Source organism: Sus scrofa, chromosome 2 (assembly GCF_000003025.6).
Source record: "Sus scrofa isolate TJ Tabasco breed Duroc chromosome 2, Sscrofa11.1, whole genome shotgun sequence".
Lineage (NCBI taxonomy): Eukaryota > Metazoa > Chordata > Mammalia > Artiodactyla > Suidae > Sus > Sus scrofa.
In genome coordinates, this window is record NC_010444.4 from 2,057,144 (window position 1) to 2,071,187 (window position 14,044).

Consider the following 14,044-nt stretch of genomic DNA (forward strand, 5'->3'; position numbering starts at 1 on the left):
GATGCGGGCCTCTCTCCCCTTTGCCCAGAAACCCCGCATGCCTGCTGGCCTCACACTTCAGGCACCGGCCAGCAAGGCCTGGCAGCTGGTCCAGCCAAGGCATGGGGGGGAGTTTAAGAGGAGCCCAGCGGGCGGGCAGCCAGAGGCCTGAGGGCTTCCTTTCAGGGGGCTGGGCAGGTGGCCGGGCAGGTGGGCAGGAAGGGACAGCTGGCATCCGGCACCCCACCTAGTGCCGGGGCAGCTCAGATGGGGGGAGCCCACCGACCGTGAGCGACTGCCCAGAGCAGCCGTGCGCTGTCCTGCCGTTCCACACCCGGAGCGGAAGTCAGCCAGTGCCAACCCCAGGGCACTGCGCTGGGGAGAGGCTGCTTGGCAAGGAGGGTGTGGCCAGGGTCCAGCGGATGACAGTGTTCATTCAAAGCGCTTTTCCTCGCCCTTCCGAGGCCTGTGGCGGCCACTCCCCCCACCCCGAAACATGGAATGAAGGGACCACCGACACTCCCCTCCCCAGGAAGCTCACTGCGCCACCGCCAGCTGGTAGAAAAGAGAACTGGTCAAGGAGTTTATTTGGAATGGACATATTGGTGAAAAATATATATATATATATATTAAGACAGATGGTTTTACCACAAATACCATCAAAATAAATACATAGATAGTCCAATAATTTAATGCGCCCGCACAGCGGGGGTGAGGCTCTGCGGTTCCGCACGGGAGGGTCCTTCTCTGCCTTTGTCCTCGCCGTGGTCAGCGGCTGGCCTCCCGCCCGGGCTCGCGGCCCCAGGAATCCCCCGGGCTCCTGCCGGCGCAGCTCGCGTCCGGCCCGACTCGTCCAGTGTGTGGTTCCTGTGGAGAGAGTGAGGGTCAGGGAGCTGTGCCCAAGCCCGGGCCGGGGTCAGCCTGTGGGTCCCTCGAGGCCCCGACACGGAAAGGGCTAAGCGACGGCTCCTGCCGCGCGCCCCAGCCGCGCCGCGAGGGCAGAGCACCCCTGGCCCTGTCCGCGGTGCCCCCCAGGCCGGGCAGGACCTCCCTCGCCGCCCGAGGTCGAAATCGCTCCTCCCCTAGGACCCGGGCGGCCGGCACTCACCGCGGCGGCGCTCAGGGCGCGCGGGCCGTCGCGGCCTCGGGCTGCGCGGCCGGCGCGGCGCGCTCCTGGCGGCTGCGGAAGTCCTGCAGGGCGCGGCGGTTCTGGAAGTCGATGAGCGCCAGCGTGATGGCCGCGTTCCAGCAGCTCTCGCCCGCGCAGCGGAAGTCGATCTCCTTGCGGTCGGTGGTGACGATGGTGAAGTAGACGTACTTGCCCGTGCGCTCCACGCAGTCCACCTTGAGGATGGAGTGGAAGCGCAGCTCCTTGGGGCGCGCGCCGGCGCCGGTGGGGAAAAGGCTCAGGCGGTCGGGGGTGAGCACGCCGCGCTTCTTCTTCCACAGCTGGAACAGGCTGTCGCTGCGCTTCTCCAGCTCGCCCTCGCGCAGCACCTCGCCGGGGGTCTTCATGTCGGCCGGTGCTGCGGGCGCGGTCGCGAGCGCTCGGAGGGTGGCGGCGCGGGCAGTGCGCTCCTGCCGCCGGGACGCAGCCTTTATAGCGGCCCCGCCCCGCGCGCTCCGCCCCGCCCCTCCAGGGCACGCCCCTCTCGGCCACGCCCCCGGCCCTTCCGCCCGCGCCCCACTCCCGGGCCCAACCCGCCCGGGTCCCTCCAGGCTGGCCACCCCCGGGTTGCGCTCCGCATCCTCGCCGGGGACCGCCCCCCCCGCCCCGAGGTCACCCCCTCCCCCTTGTGTGCAGCCCGCGGCCCCCTCCCCCTCTCCCCCGGCGCCCCAGCCCCCCAGCCCCGTGGAGCGACTCATGGTCCCCACCCCGCCCCGGACGCCGGCCCCACGGAGGAATGCGCTGCGGCCGGCCCTGCCCGCGGTGACTCACTGCCCCGGAGCACCGGGAAGCGCCCGCGGCCGGGGCCGGCCCGGGGCGGGGAGTCAGCGGGGCCCAGACCACCACCCGCCAGTGCCCCAGCCCTGCCGCTCTGATCTGGGTGTTCGTGGGGAAGAAGCCGTCCTCTCGGCTCTTCCCAAGGGGACCCTCCGGGGCCCCTGCCCCAGGCGGCCTTCTCTCCCACCTTGACACCCGCCAGCTACCCCTGGAAGGATCTCCCCTCTTCCCTGGGAGCCGGCCAACCAGGAGAGCAGGTGGTGTGAGCTTCGGTTTGCTCTTTTATAAAACGGGGACGGCGACACTTGTCAGATTAGGTAACCCACAGAAAGTGGTAGAACAGCTCCCCACAGCGTTCAGTAGATGGGAGGGGAGGGGGAGGCCGCTCCAGTCCCCCAGCTGGAGTCCCGCTGGAGGGGGTGCTGTCGGCCTGGGCCTGGGCAGGGGCGGGGGCGGCTGAGTCACGGCCTGCCAGCCTGACAAGGTTTTTTATTTGCCCTCTTCCTTTAAAGGGTTTAATAGGAGCAGGAAGTGATCGCTGGCTCCTCCTGGGTTCCCAGGGGTGGGGGTGGAGCTGGCAGAGGGCATGTGTGGGGGCCCCAGCCGCTCCAAGCCATGCCCCTACCCTCTGACCAGAGCAGCTGCTGCAGAGCACAGCCAGCCGGGAGGGCTCCCCACCCGGCAGTGGGGGGCGGGGGGGATGGAAGCACAGGTACCTTGGTAAACTTTTCTAGACGGTGAGGGCACAAAATCAGTGTAGAGCTGCTGGCGTGGCCCATGAAGCTGGCCCTGGATCCAGTCCTGCCCCACCTGCCCCTGCTGTGTCCAACCCTGGTCCTCCAGGGACACAATGAGGAATAAGGGGCCCACGGGCTCAGGTAAGTGGCTTGGGCCAGGCCTGTGCAGTTGGTAGGCAGGTGGCAGCTGCCCAGTAGTGCCTACTGGGTGTCTGGGGACCCGTCGGGGGTGTGGGAGGGCGGGGCAACAGGGCAGGCAGAGGCCAGCGGCCAGGACTGTGGTCTGAGGGAGGGGCACAGGACAAGCCCAGGGACTGCTGCTCCGTGTTGGGGGAGGGAGCAGGCCAGAGGGTGAAGCAGGCACAGGGCAGCGGATGGCGGGAGACAGATGGCCCCTTGAGAAAACACAGGGCAGACTTGTAAAGGGGTGAGTTCCCCATCGCTACAGGCATCCCAGCAGAGCTGGTAAAAGGGAGTCCAGCATCAGGCAGGGTGAGCCAGCTCAAGGGGTCCTGGGCTGCTGGGCAGTGGGGTCTGAGCCTGGGCCTGGGCCAGAGGCTCCTTTGGGTAGTGGGATACAGGGGAGGCGGGCAGGGGCAGGGCTCCCTGCTGCTGCCTCGAGGGAGCCACCGTGAACCCGCTGGGTGCCCAGAGCTCTGCCTGGACCCCACTGAGGCCCGCCAGCGCTCGCTACCCAGGGACCGGTCAGTGGAACCTCAGGTCCAGGCAAACCACAGACCCTCGGCATTGCTTAAGCACCTACTGCGTACCTGCAGGCCTCAAGGAGCAGAGAGGAGACCTGCCAGGCCTGGGGAATGTGGAGACAGGGGAAGGGAGGGGCCTGGGGGACGTGGGATCAGGAAGACACAGGGAGGGCGGGGTGCCAGAGAGGGGTTTCCAAGGCACCCAAGATGAGCGAGCCCACGAAGGGTCCATCAGGTGGGTGCGCCTTGAGAACACCCAAAGTCCTTCTCACCCCCATTTCACAAATGTGGGAGTGGAGGCCCCAGGGGGATGGAGCAGGAGAGGTGGGAGCGGGGACAGGGCTTGGAAGTGCTGGAGGAGCCACTGGGTGCTGAGAATGGATGTGAGAGGCCTTGAAAACCAGCGGAGGCCAGCGTCGCCGCACCCACCCCGCACTCCTCTCTCCCGTGGGCCGGGCCTCCCTGGGGAGCGTTGGTAACCAATGACCAGGGGTGTTGCGCTACAGGTGGGTGTTAGCGGGAGCTGGGAGGGCAGGTCACAGCGGTGGGGAGCCCAGTGCCACTCTCCCCAGGGGACGAGAGGCGGCCCAAGTAGGCTGGTAGGTGGGTCAGGGGCCGGTCAGTGGAAGCTCAGGTCCAGACAAACCACCCACCACCCCTGCCGTGGGGCCTGGAACCCCCCGCAGCCAGAGGCCTGTGGGCTGCAGGTTCTGCCTCTCCGCCTCAGCAGCTGCGTAGCCACCTGCATGGACCCAGCGCAGGGAGGGAGCCCCGTCCCCATGTCCAGGCAGGCCCGCCTGCAGCCCCAGCGAGGCCTTTTTGGGGGGACGCCCCCTGAGCCATTTGATGGTGGGGGGATCCGCCAGGATGGCTTCCTGCTGGGGACCTAGGCCCCCATGGGATTCGGGCTGCATCCCGTAGGAGCCTGCGGGCTGCCAGGGTTCTGGCCAGGGGGCGGCTGGAGAGGGAGAGCCCCTAAGCCAGAGCCAGGGGCCGGCCTGCGGGGGCCGCTGTGGGCCGTGCTCGGCCACCTGGCATCATTTCTCCCTCGTGGCCACCCCATGAGGTGGACGCTGTTGGGGCTGCTTTCTTGGTTTTGCAAGGAACGGGGAGGGGGTCTCTGAGACGTCCAGGGCCTCAGACGGCCAGTGGGGTTCAAATTCATCCTACTGCACCCAGCCTGGGGGCCGAAAGTGGCCTCCGCCCCAGGAGCTGAGTGGGTTCTTGGGTGTGGCAGTTTGGTGGCTGCTTCTCAGACGGGGAGGGGGCCGCGCTGGGCCTGGCCTCACAGTGGTGGCGTCAGGCCGTGCTGCTCTGAGCCAAGTTTACTAATATTTATCCGAGGGCCACATCCGGGATTCTCGCGCAGCCTGGCGGAGGGGGCTGCTCCCACCCAAGACAGACAGAGACTGGTCCCCAAACATCCGGCTGGGGACACCTGCCAGCTGGGTGAGGATGTCAGGCAGCCAGGGCAGAGCGAGGGCGCTTCTTCGAAACTCCCCGAGTGAGGTCATTTCCAGCAGTGACGGTGACTCTTGTCCAACCAGCCTGGCGAACAGTCGCCTGTGAGGAAGCCTTGCGTCACGCAGCCCTGTGCCTCGGGCTCGATACTACGCTCTTCCTGTGGGTGGCAGTGCTCAGAGACAGCCCCGGGAGGGCCACCCCTCTGCCCAGAAGACCCCCTCCTCCTTCCTCTTCCAGGAAGCCCTCTCGGATTGCCAGGGCACATCCTAAGGCCTGCTCCCCCCAGCTACACAACACCGGGCCTTGGGGTTCCATTGATGGCTCCAGGGCGAGCTGGGGAGGGCGGGGGAGGCCTGAGCTGCCTGGCGTTGCAGCACCTGAGAGGTGGCCTGATGCCACCTGACCTGAGCCCAGCCTAGCCCATTGGCCGTGGCCTGTGACTCAGGCCTGCCCTCAATTCCTCTTCTCAGAGCTGCGCCGGGAGAAGTGAGAGGCCCAGGTGGGAACCCACCTGGTTTCAGGCTCTCGCTGTCCGCGGGGCCTTGTCCCTCAGAGCTGTGTCCCTCGTCCCTCGCTGGCTCCCTGAGCCCCTCAGCTGGACTCCGACAGGCAGGCCTCCAGCTCATCGGGTGCTGGGCGTGGAATGAAAACGGCGACACTGCCTAAACACCTGTCCCCCTCTGGGCTGGGGTTCAGGAGGGACGCCTGGGTGCGGCCCCCGGACGGTGGCCACGTTCCCTGGGTTTCCTGAGCGGAGGCTGTGGAAGAACCAGTCCCGGGAGCCGCCCGTCCTGGCGCCGCGTCCCTTGGCGCCCTCTGCTGGCAGAAGCGCGCGGCGCCCACGCGCAGGAGCAAAGCGGGCAGGCTCTGCGCTCTTGGGAAGAAGTGACAGCATCTTAGCCTCCGGCGCCCTCAGGGCCCCCAGCCCAGGCTCTTAGGGAATGTGTTTGAAAATGAGTGACCCGCTGTCCAAGCGACCCGGCTCGGACGAGCAGCTGGTCTTGGTGGACGCGGGTTGCTTGTCTGTAAAACCAGGACACCTGGGGGAGGGCGTGGGGTCAAGGCCAGGCAGGTCCCGCCCCGGGAGCTGGGAGGAGGGGCTCCGCCATCATCACAGAAAGAGGAAAGGGCAGGAGAGCCAGCGGGCATTTCGGGCCGTCAGTCAGAGGCCCTGGTTCACAGGGACAAGGGACTTTTCTGGATGCGCAAATGAATGAATGAACGACATACAGGAAAGAAGGGCGGGCGGGTGGACCGGGCAGGGCCGCCTCCTCTGGACGGCGGTCCCTCCCTGCAGGTGCCGGGAAAGCCTCGGGACAGGACAGACAGGACGCCTTGCTCCCCCCGCCCCCCTGCCACCCGCCGCCACCTTCCCCCCAACTCCCACCATGTCTCGTGCAGCTGGTCTGGGGGGCAGCCCTGTCGTGTGTGTTTTTTCAGTTTTGAAAATGTTACTGAAATATAGTTGATTTACACGTCATGTCTTTTATTTTTATTTTATTTTAAGGCCACACTGAGCAACCTGAGCCACTGCAGGGACAGCACTGGATCCTTAACCCAGCGCCACAGAGGGGAATCCCTACATGTCATGTACATCTCTCCCTTTCTTTTTTTTTTTTTTAGGGTCACACTCGCGGCATATGGAGGTTCCCAGGCTAAGGGTCCAATCGGAGCTGCAGCCACCGGCCTACACCACAGCCACAGCCACGCAGGATCTGAGCTGCATCTGCCACCTACACCACAGCCCAGGGCAGCACCGGATCCTTAACCCACGGAGCGAGGCCAGGGATCGAACCCGCGTCCTCATGGATGCCAGTTGGTTTGTTTCTGCTGAGCCACGATGGGAACCCCACGTCATGCACTTTTACCGAAGCAGTAACTCCCTGTTGACCTAACAGTAAAACACGGCTGACATGATTTCAAAGTTCTGAGCGTTCCTCTCTCACGACCCCACCCCAGACCCACTCTCGATGCAGAGTGACCCCTGATCCCTTTTAAAAAACGCACTTGCGGGAGTTCCCTGGGGCTCTAGGGGTCAGTATTCAGCGCTTTCAACGCTGAGGCCCGCGTTTGACCCCCAGTCTGGGAACTGAGATCCCACATCAAGCCGCTGCACACCCCGGCCACAAAAAGAAAAAAAGAAACGCATTTGCGTTTCCTTAAAAAATTAAGAATGAGTTCCATGTGGCTCAGTGGGTTAAGGATCTGGCAGGCACATTGCGGTGCAGCGGAAACGAATCCGACTAGTATCCAAGAAGATGAGGGTTTGAGCCCTGGCCCAGCTCAGTGGGCCGGGGATCTGTGGTGTAGGTGGCAGACGTGGCCAGGATCCTGCGTTGCTGTGGCTGTGGTGTAGGCTGACAGCTGTAGCTCTGATTTGACCCCTGGCCTGGGAGCTTCCATGTGCCATGGGTGCAGCCCTAAAAAGGATAAAAAGATCTGGCATTGTCATTGCTGTAGTGCAGGTTTGATCCCTGGCCCAGAAACTTCCACATGCTGCAGGCACAGCCAAAATAATAATAATAATAATAATTAAGAAGAGAATTATCCTGTGATCCAGCAAGTCCATTTCAGGGTCCGTCCCCCAAAGAAGTGAGCGCAGGGACTCACACAGACCCTTGCACACCCACGTTCACAGCAGCACCTTCACACCAGCCGGGAGTGGGGAGCAGCCCCGGTGCCCAGCCACGGGTGGAGGGAAGCACGAAACGTGGTCCATCCACGCAGTGGAATATTACTCAGCCTTCAACAGGAAGGCAATCCTGACACAGGCTGCAACGTGGAAGGACCCTGGGCCCACTGTGTTCAGGGAAAGAAGCCGGTCACGAAAGGACAAATTCTGTAAGGTCCCACTCAGGTGAGGCCCCCAGAGGAGTCCCATTCATAGGGACAGGAAGTCGGACGGTGGGGGCCAGGGGCTGGGGGAGGGGAGGGACCATGTTTCATGGGGACAGAGCGTCCGTTTGGGAAGACGGAAAGTTCTGGAGATGGAGGCGCAATGTTGTGAATGAACCTAAAGCTACTGAGGTGCGCACCTAAAAATGGTTAAAACGGTAAATTATATGTTACACATATTTTACAGCAACTGAAATGTAAAGGTCAGCACAGATGTGAGCCTGCACTTATTTTTTTATTTTTTGTCTTTTTAGGGGCTGCACCAATGGCATACGGAAGTTCCCAGACCAGGGGTTGAATCGAAGCTATATGGCTGCTGGCCTACACCACAGCCACAGCCACGGCAGATCCAAGCCGCGTCTGCGACCTACACCACAGCTCACGGCAACGCTGGATCCTTAACCCACGGAGCGAGGCCAGGGATCGAACCTGCGTCCTCATGGATGCCAGGCAGATTCGTTTCCGCTGAGCCACGACAGGAACTCCATGAGCTTGCACTTTTAATGTTGGGAATAGAGGGGGACGGGTCTTGGGCACCCCCAGGAGTCTGCCTCCCGCCCCCCCCGGGCCACACTCTGCAAACATCTTGCCAGGCCTCAGGCTGCAGCTCTCGCGTGGAGGCCGCCCGCGTGCCTGTGTCCGCCGACTGCATATGCTCGTACATGTCCCCGGGCGAGGGGCGGCGCGTGAGCCTCGGGGCTGTGCGACAGCTCCGGCAAGATCACCCGCCGACCGGGGTACCCTCACCCGAAAGTCCGGGCGCCTAACGGAAGACACTATATTTCTTTAGCATCCCTCTGCCCCAGGACGCGGCAGTCCCTGTGTGTCTGAAAAGCCTCTATTTGGGGGGCTGACAGCACCCCCCCAAAAAACGACAGGTCCTACTCGCATCTCCAGAACCCGTGACTGACCTTTATGGTCCAAGAGTGAATATCAACTTATATGACAAAAGGTGTGATGAAATTCAGGGCCTTGAGAGGAGGGGTGCTCCTGGATTACCCAGGGGGCCCAAACGGATATGTCATCAGAGAGACGCAGAGGAGGAGGGGGCCACGTGACGAGAGACAGGCTGCAGGGACAGCCCAGGGTCACCCGGAGCCCCCAGCGCTGGAAAATGCACAAGGATGCTCCCCAGAGCCTCCGGCAGAAGCAGGCCTGTGACACCCGGATTTTGGTCTTCTAGCCTCCAGATCGTACATTTGTGATGTCTTGAGCCACCCAGTTTGGGGTCATTTGTTACAGCTGCCCCAGGACACAGACACAGCCCCCAGGCTGGTGTGGAGCCTCTCTCTCCCCCACGCTTCTCACCCGCCCTGGGCAGATGAGGTCCAGACAAGAGAGGCAGTGTCACTAGCTGGCCATGGGTGTGAAGTCAAGTCTTCTCAGGGACTGCGGTGATTTGGGGTTTTCAAGGATGAGTAGGAGTTCACATCACAAGGAGCTGGCGTCCCCTGATGTCTAGAAACCCAGACGGAGACATGCCCTGGCCCACCTGGGGAGCCAGAGGCCAGGAGAGCAGGGTTGGGGTGTTCAGAGGGGCCTGAGCTGCTGCAGGAGACAGTGGGGAGGGACCCGGCCAGAGGGTCCCCGCAGCCTCCTCTGGGTGGAGACCATCAGTCTCGGGCTGGTGTCTGCTCGTGGCCCCTGCCCTCCCTGCTACGGACCACCCCAGGCATGTCATTCTCAGAACGGTGTCCCCTCAGTGCCGCCCACTTTGAAGGGCAGCCCCCCCCCCCACCTCCTGTCCAAGCGTCCTAGGGCTGCAGTGACGAATGACCACACACTTGGGGGCTTGGAACAAGAAGACCCCAGCCCAGCCACTCCGCTCTCATCCTTCTTACAGATCCTCAGCCCTGACCTTGGAAGGGACCCTCACAGCTCCCCTCCCCCACCCCCGGTGCAGAGCTCGGAAAGGAGCTCGGCCAGGTCCCGGGGGCGCAGCCCGGGCTGGGGGGCCGGGCTTGCCCCCTGGGGGCCTCCCCCTTCGCAGGTCAGGTCCCCACTCCGGGGAGGGTGGCTCCGGGAGCTCCCAGGGAACTTCCAGCTGCACTGTCGTGGGGGTGTCGGTGGCAGGGCCACGACGACGCTGGCCCAGTGCCTGCCCGTGGAGCCTGCCTGCCCCAGCGCCCTCCTCCCAGGTGCTGGTTCCAAGCCCGGCCGCCGGGCCTGGGCAGGGGGCGGCCTGACCTGGCCCACGGGCTTCCTCTCCCACATGTGGGCGCCAAGTGCTTCTCAAGCCTCCGACGCAGAAGCCGAGTACCGGGCAGGTTCGGGGGCCTGATGCGCCCGGACTCCCGGGGGCGCCCCAGGAGAGCCCCCAGCGCCAGCAGACGGAGCCACAGGGTGTGTCTGCGGGTCTGGCCCGCGCCCGGGGCCTGGGCATGTCGCAGACCTCGGGAGCCTCGAGCCCAGCGGGGCAGGCAGGCCTGTTAGGTTGTCGTGGAAAGTAACATCCGGCCACCGCCCTGAACAGTCAGTGCAGCCAGGCTGGCTCAGGGACCGGGCCCCGTGGCGACATCGCCAGGAGGGCAGGGGCTCCGCCTCGGCCCACACCAAGGTGCCTCGGCCTCGGAGGGTGTGTCCAGGCCCCACCCTTCCGGCGGCCTGAGGCCTGAAAGTGGGCTGCGGGTCCTGGAGGTCCTGCTTTGGGGGACCACTGCCTGCCAGCGTCTCCCGCTGAGTGGGGCCGAGCGGCTGGGTCTGGGATCCCGGGCTCCCCACGTGTCACCCCACGCACTCTGCCCTCTGAGGCTGAAGCTGGGAGGGCACGTCTGCCTCCACCGGAAGGAAGCTGCTCGGACGTGGAGGAGGCAGGGGCCGAAGTCCGGGCGCGGCTGTGCTGGGCGGCCCAGCTGGCAGGGAGCCGAGGGCCACCCACGCTAGGGACAGTGCCCTCCAGCAGGGCCCCAAGCCCTGATGCAGCCCCTTCCTCAACTAGGGGCTTGGCTGGCGGCTCGGGGCTCCCCAGGGCGCACCATCTCTCCCACAGGGCTCCACCTGGTGTGTTCTGGCCCGCAGGCACTCAGGGGCCAGGAGCCAGAGGAGGAGCTGGCCCGAGCAGAGGGCAGGTCCGAGGTCAGCAGCTCCCTGGTCCTTCCCACCCCGGGCAAGGCTCCAGGGAGCGTCCAGGCAAAAGCACGCCAGGAGCAGCGGCCCCGGAGCCGTGGGGGCCTGGACTTCAGGGACCGGGCCCTCGGGCCCAGGGTGGGGTAGAGGGTTGCTGGGCACTGGAAGGGATGGGCCTGGCCCCCCGCTTGGCCCCTGTCCCTCGAAACGGGGGCCCTGAACCCACACAGCAGACTGGGTGCCAGGGTGGGCAGGCCTAGGAGACCCCTTCTGGAGAAAACCAGTTTCTAGAGCAACGACCCCAATTTGGGGGGCTTTGGAAAAATCAGCTCCACTGAAGTCACTTCACATACACACCTACCCACTCGAGGGACTCTGACAAGGGCACACGGACTCCTCCCTCCCCCGCACCCCTGGCGCCCTGGTCGGCCAGGCCCTGCCCGGGTCTGGTGGTTTGGAAGCCGCTGAGCTGGGCTGCCCCCGCCCCGGCTCAGGTGAGGCTCTCCCGATCCTCATGTTGCAGGGCCGTCACCGTCCCCCAGGTCTGCCCTCTCCCCAGGGCTGGGCACAGGGCCCAGCGCCTCCGGAGGTCGGGGTGCCGAGACTGGCACAGGAAATGGCAGAGATGGCAGCCGGGCCCAGAACCATCCCTTGGTTCTGAGCGCGTATGACAGATGTGGCCCCCAACAGGGCGGCCTGGGGAGGGGGGCCCTGAACGCCCACCTGGCCTCAGGAGCACGAAGGCCCAGCCCGGGGAGGAGGTGACAGCCCAAAGCAGGGCCGGGAGGGACCCAGCTTGTTGCAGTCCGGGGTCAGCGGCCAGGCGGGCAGCGCCGGAGTCTGTGGCGACAGTGGCCTGGGCCCCAGGAAGCGGCAGCCGCCAGGGAGCACTGGCCCAGCCTGGGCCCGGCCACCCACCCATGACTCCGGGCTGATGGCTCTGTGACCTTCCAGCACAAGGGGTAGGGACGGAACCAGCCCCAGGGCCTCTGCAGTTTCCTGGAGGTCCTGGGGTGACATGTGGGGCCCTCCAAGGCACCGACAGGAGGCCCCGGCTCTGGGAGGTCAGAGCCACGGCGCAAGGCCAGGAAAGGCACAGCCTTGGGGCTCGGTGCTGCAGGCCTGCCATCCAGGTGTACCTGGATTGGGCCCGGAGGCGGCAGGGGCTCAGCTCTGGCACCATGGCAGGTAGCACATGGCACCCTTCTGGTCCCACAGAGAAACCAAACCAGGGCCACTCTGAACAGTCTTAGCACCGCTGCCCCGACGTGAGCCGGCCCGACGAGGACACCCGGTCTGGCCACATCACATAGCTCCACACACGCAAGGGTCTGTCAGAGCCTGACCTTCCTCCCGCGACCCCCAGGCACCCAGCTTCCTGTTCGGCTCGGAGCTGCCAGAGGTGCTGCCTTTGGCACAAGGGCACCTCCTCTGTGGCCATGGGAGACCTGACTGCCCCTGCCCCCCAGGGAAGTGAGGAGCTGCCCCATGCCCTGTGCTCGCGGCTGCAGGGCCTGCCACAGGGACACGCACCCCCTTCTGAAGCCCCATGCGCTCGCTGCACGGGGGAGGCTCCGACAGTCCGCAGCCCCTCTGCCGCCATCCGGGAGGAGCCCCTGGCGTGACCCCCGGGTCCCCCAGGGAGGCCCAGCACGCTTCCCACGCAGGCCATCGCGGGCTGGTGACGGCCGCCTGGAGGGTCAGGCGGCCGGGCCAGTGGCCCAGCTGCTGAACGGCCTCTGCTCCCCCAACGCCCCCACCGCCCGCAAGTGCCGAGCATGTGACCGTGCGCCGCCTCTAGTCCTTCAGGTGCCACTGTGAGCGCCCAGGGCCAGCAGCGGGGGCAGTTCACCCCCCCCCACCGCCCGGGTCTGACGTGAAAGCACGTCCACGGCCAAGCCCTCCTCGTGGCCACCAGTGGCCTCCCCGCCGGCTGCTCCCAGGGAGGAGCCAGCCCTCCCAGCGCAGGGCAGAGCCCCGGGGTCAGGAGCTGCAGCGAGAGCCGGGCGGCAGGCACTTCTGGGCCGAGCTGTCCTGCTGCGAAGGGAGCGGCCCTGCACAGGTTTCCCTTCTGGACCCAGGAGGCCCAGCCCCACGGACGCATGCGGGGAGGCGGCTCTCCACGGGGCCGGGAGCCCACACCCGCCCGCAGCCAAGCGGCCTGCGAGCCCACCCGCTCCCCCCGCCAAGGAAGACAGCGCAGGGCTGGGGTGTGTTTCACAACTTTAATAGAATATTCTAACTGTTCTGTACAAATTGAAAACACCGTAGTCAGTTACAAACGCATCGTGAGGAAGGCTGAGCACTCTACAGGCCTGGCCACAGCAAGGACGCGGGGCTCCGGCTGCCAGGAGCTGCGGTCACGCGCTCCGAAACCCACACGCCCGCCAAGGACACGTCGCTCCGAACCCAGGGCTTTTAGGACAAGATGAGTGTGGGGACGGGGGCTGTGGTGAAAGCAACTCTGGACACTCACGCACTAAGGGGGGAGCTCCCGCTCCCGGGCTGAGCCCCTCCCCGCGTTGCCGCTGCCGCCACTGCCTCCGCTGGGCAAATCCTGGCTCTGCCCGCAGCCCCCTCCCCGCAAGCCAAGCGTGGTCCGCGTGTCATGAGAACCGGCTCCTGCCGGCGGCCGGCGGGAGGCAGCAGCTTCTTCCACGCGCCTCGTCCCGGAGCCCAACCACCAACTCCCACCCAGGGCACCGGGTCTCTGGCCCCAAGACGGTTCCAGAAACTCAAAGGACAAGCGACAGTGCGTGTCCCGAGCCCTCGCCAGCGTGAAGAACAAATAAATACGAGATGAACAGGGTCAGGGCCCCGAGGAAAATGAACCACAGGAAGGAGAGCCAGAGGCGAAGGGCTCTCCCGAGGCAGCTGGAGCGGCGTGTGGGTCTCCAATGAAGCAGGTGCCCGTCCTGGCTCTGGGTGCCCCAGAGCCACAGCCCACGTACCCCTGGCGTCAAGGGGCCCCGCCGGCTGCGTTCTGGGGGGCCTCCCCAAGACAGGCAGGGCCCGGCCGCGTCCACGGCGCTGTGCCCAAGGCTGTAGAGGAGGCTGGAATTAAACCTCCTATTTCTGAAATGCCTCGGAGTCGCCACTGTACAGGTTAAGCAAAATAACAAAGAAAAAGGAGACGTTAAAGTGAGAATCATGCACGGGAAGCAAGGCAGGCGTGCGCTCTGTCCACGCGAGGGCGGCCGCACGGCAGGTGAGTCTCACTGCTGCTTGCACTCCGAGGGCTGGCTGGGCTCCTT

At 65.2% G+C, this 14,044-nt stretch overlaps 2 protein-coding genes across 8 annotated transcripts in view; both read right to left on the reverse strand.

Annotated features, from left to right (window-relative positions):
• Positions 536-1,532, reverse strand: PHLDA2 (pleckstrin homology like domain family A member 2; the record flags this gene model as incomplete). Its single annotated transcript, NM_001174057.1, is given in 2 exon segments — positions 536-846; positions 1,088-1,532. A coding segment is annotated over 1 exon segment (396 nt). The 3' UTR covers positions 536-846; positions 1,088-1,098.
• The window catches only part of NAP1L4 (nucleosome assembly protein 1 like 4), a 47,364-nt gene continuing 46,316 nt past the window's right edge, over positions 12,997-14,044 (reverse strand). For 4 of the 7 annotated variants that reach the window (XM_013993989.2, XM_013993990.2, XM_021080112.1 and 1 more), the window contains one exon: positions 13,002-14,044. Coding sequence is in view for 4 of the 7 variants with exons in the window: in XM_013993990.2 (XP_013849444.2) it covers positions 14,006-14,044 (39 nt within the window). In the remaining 3 variants the exon portion in view is untranslated. 7 annotated transcript variants of the gene reach the window in all.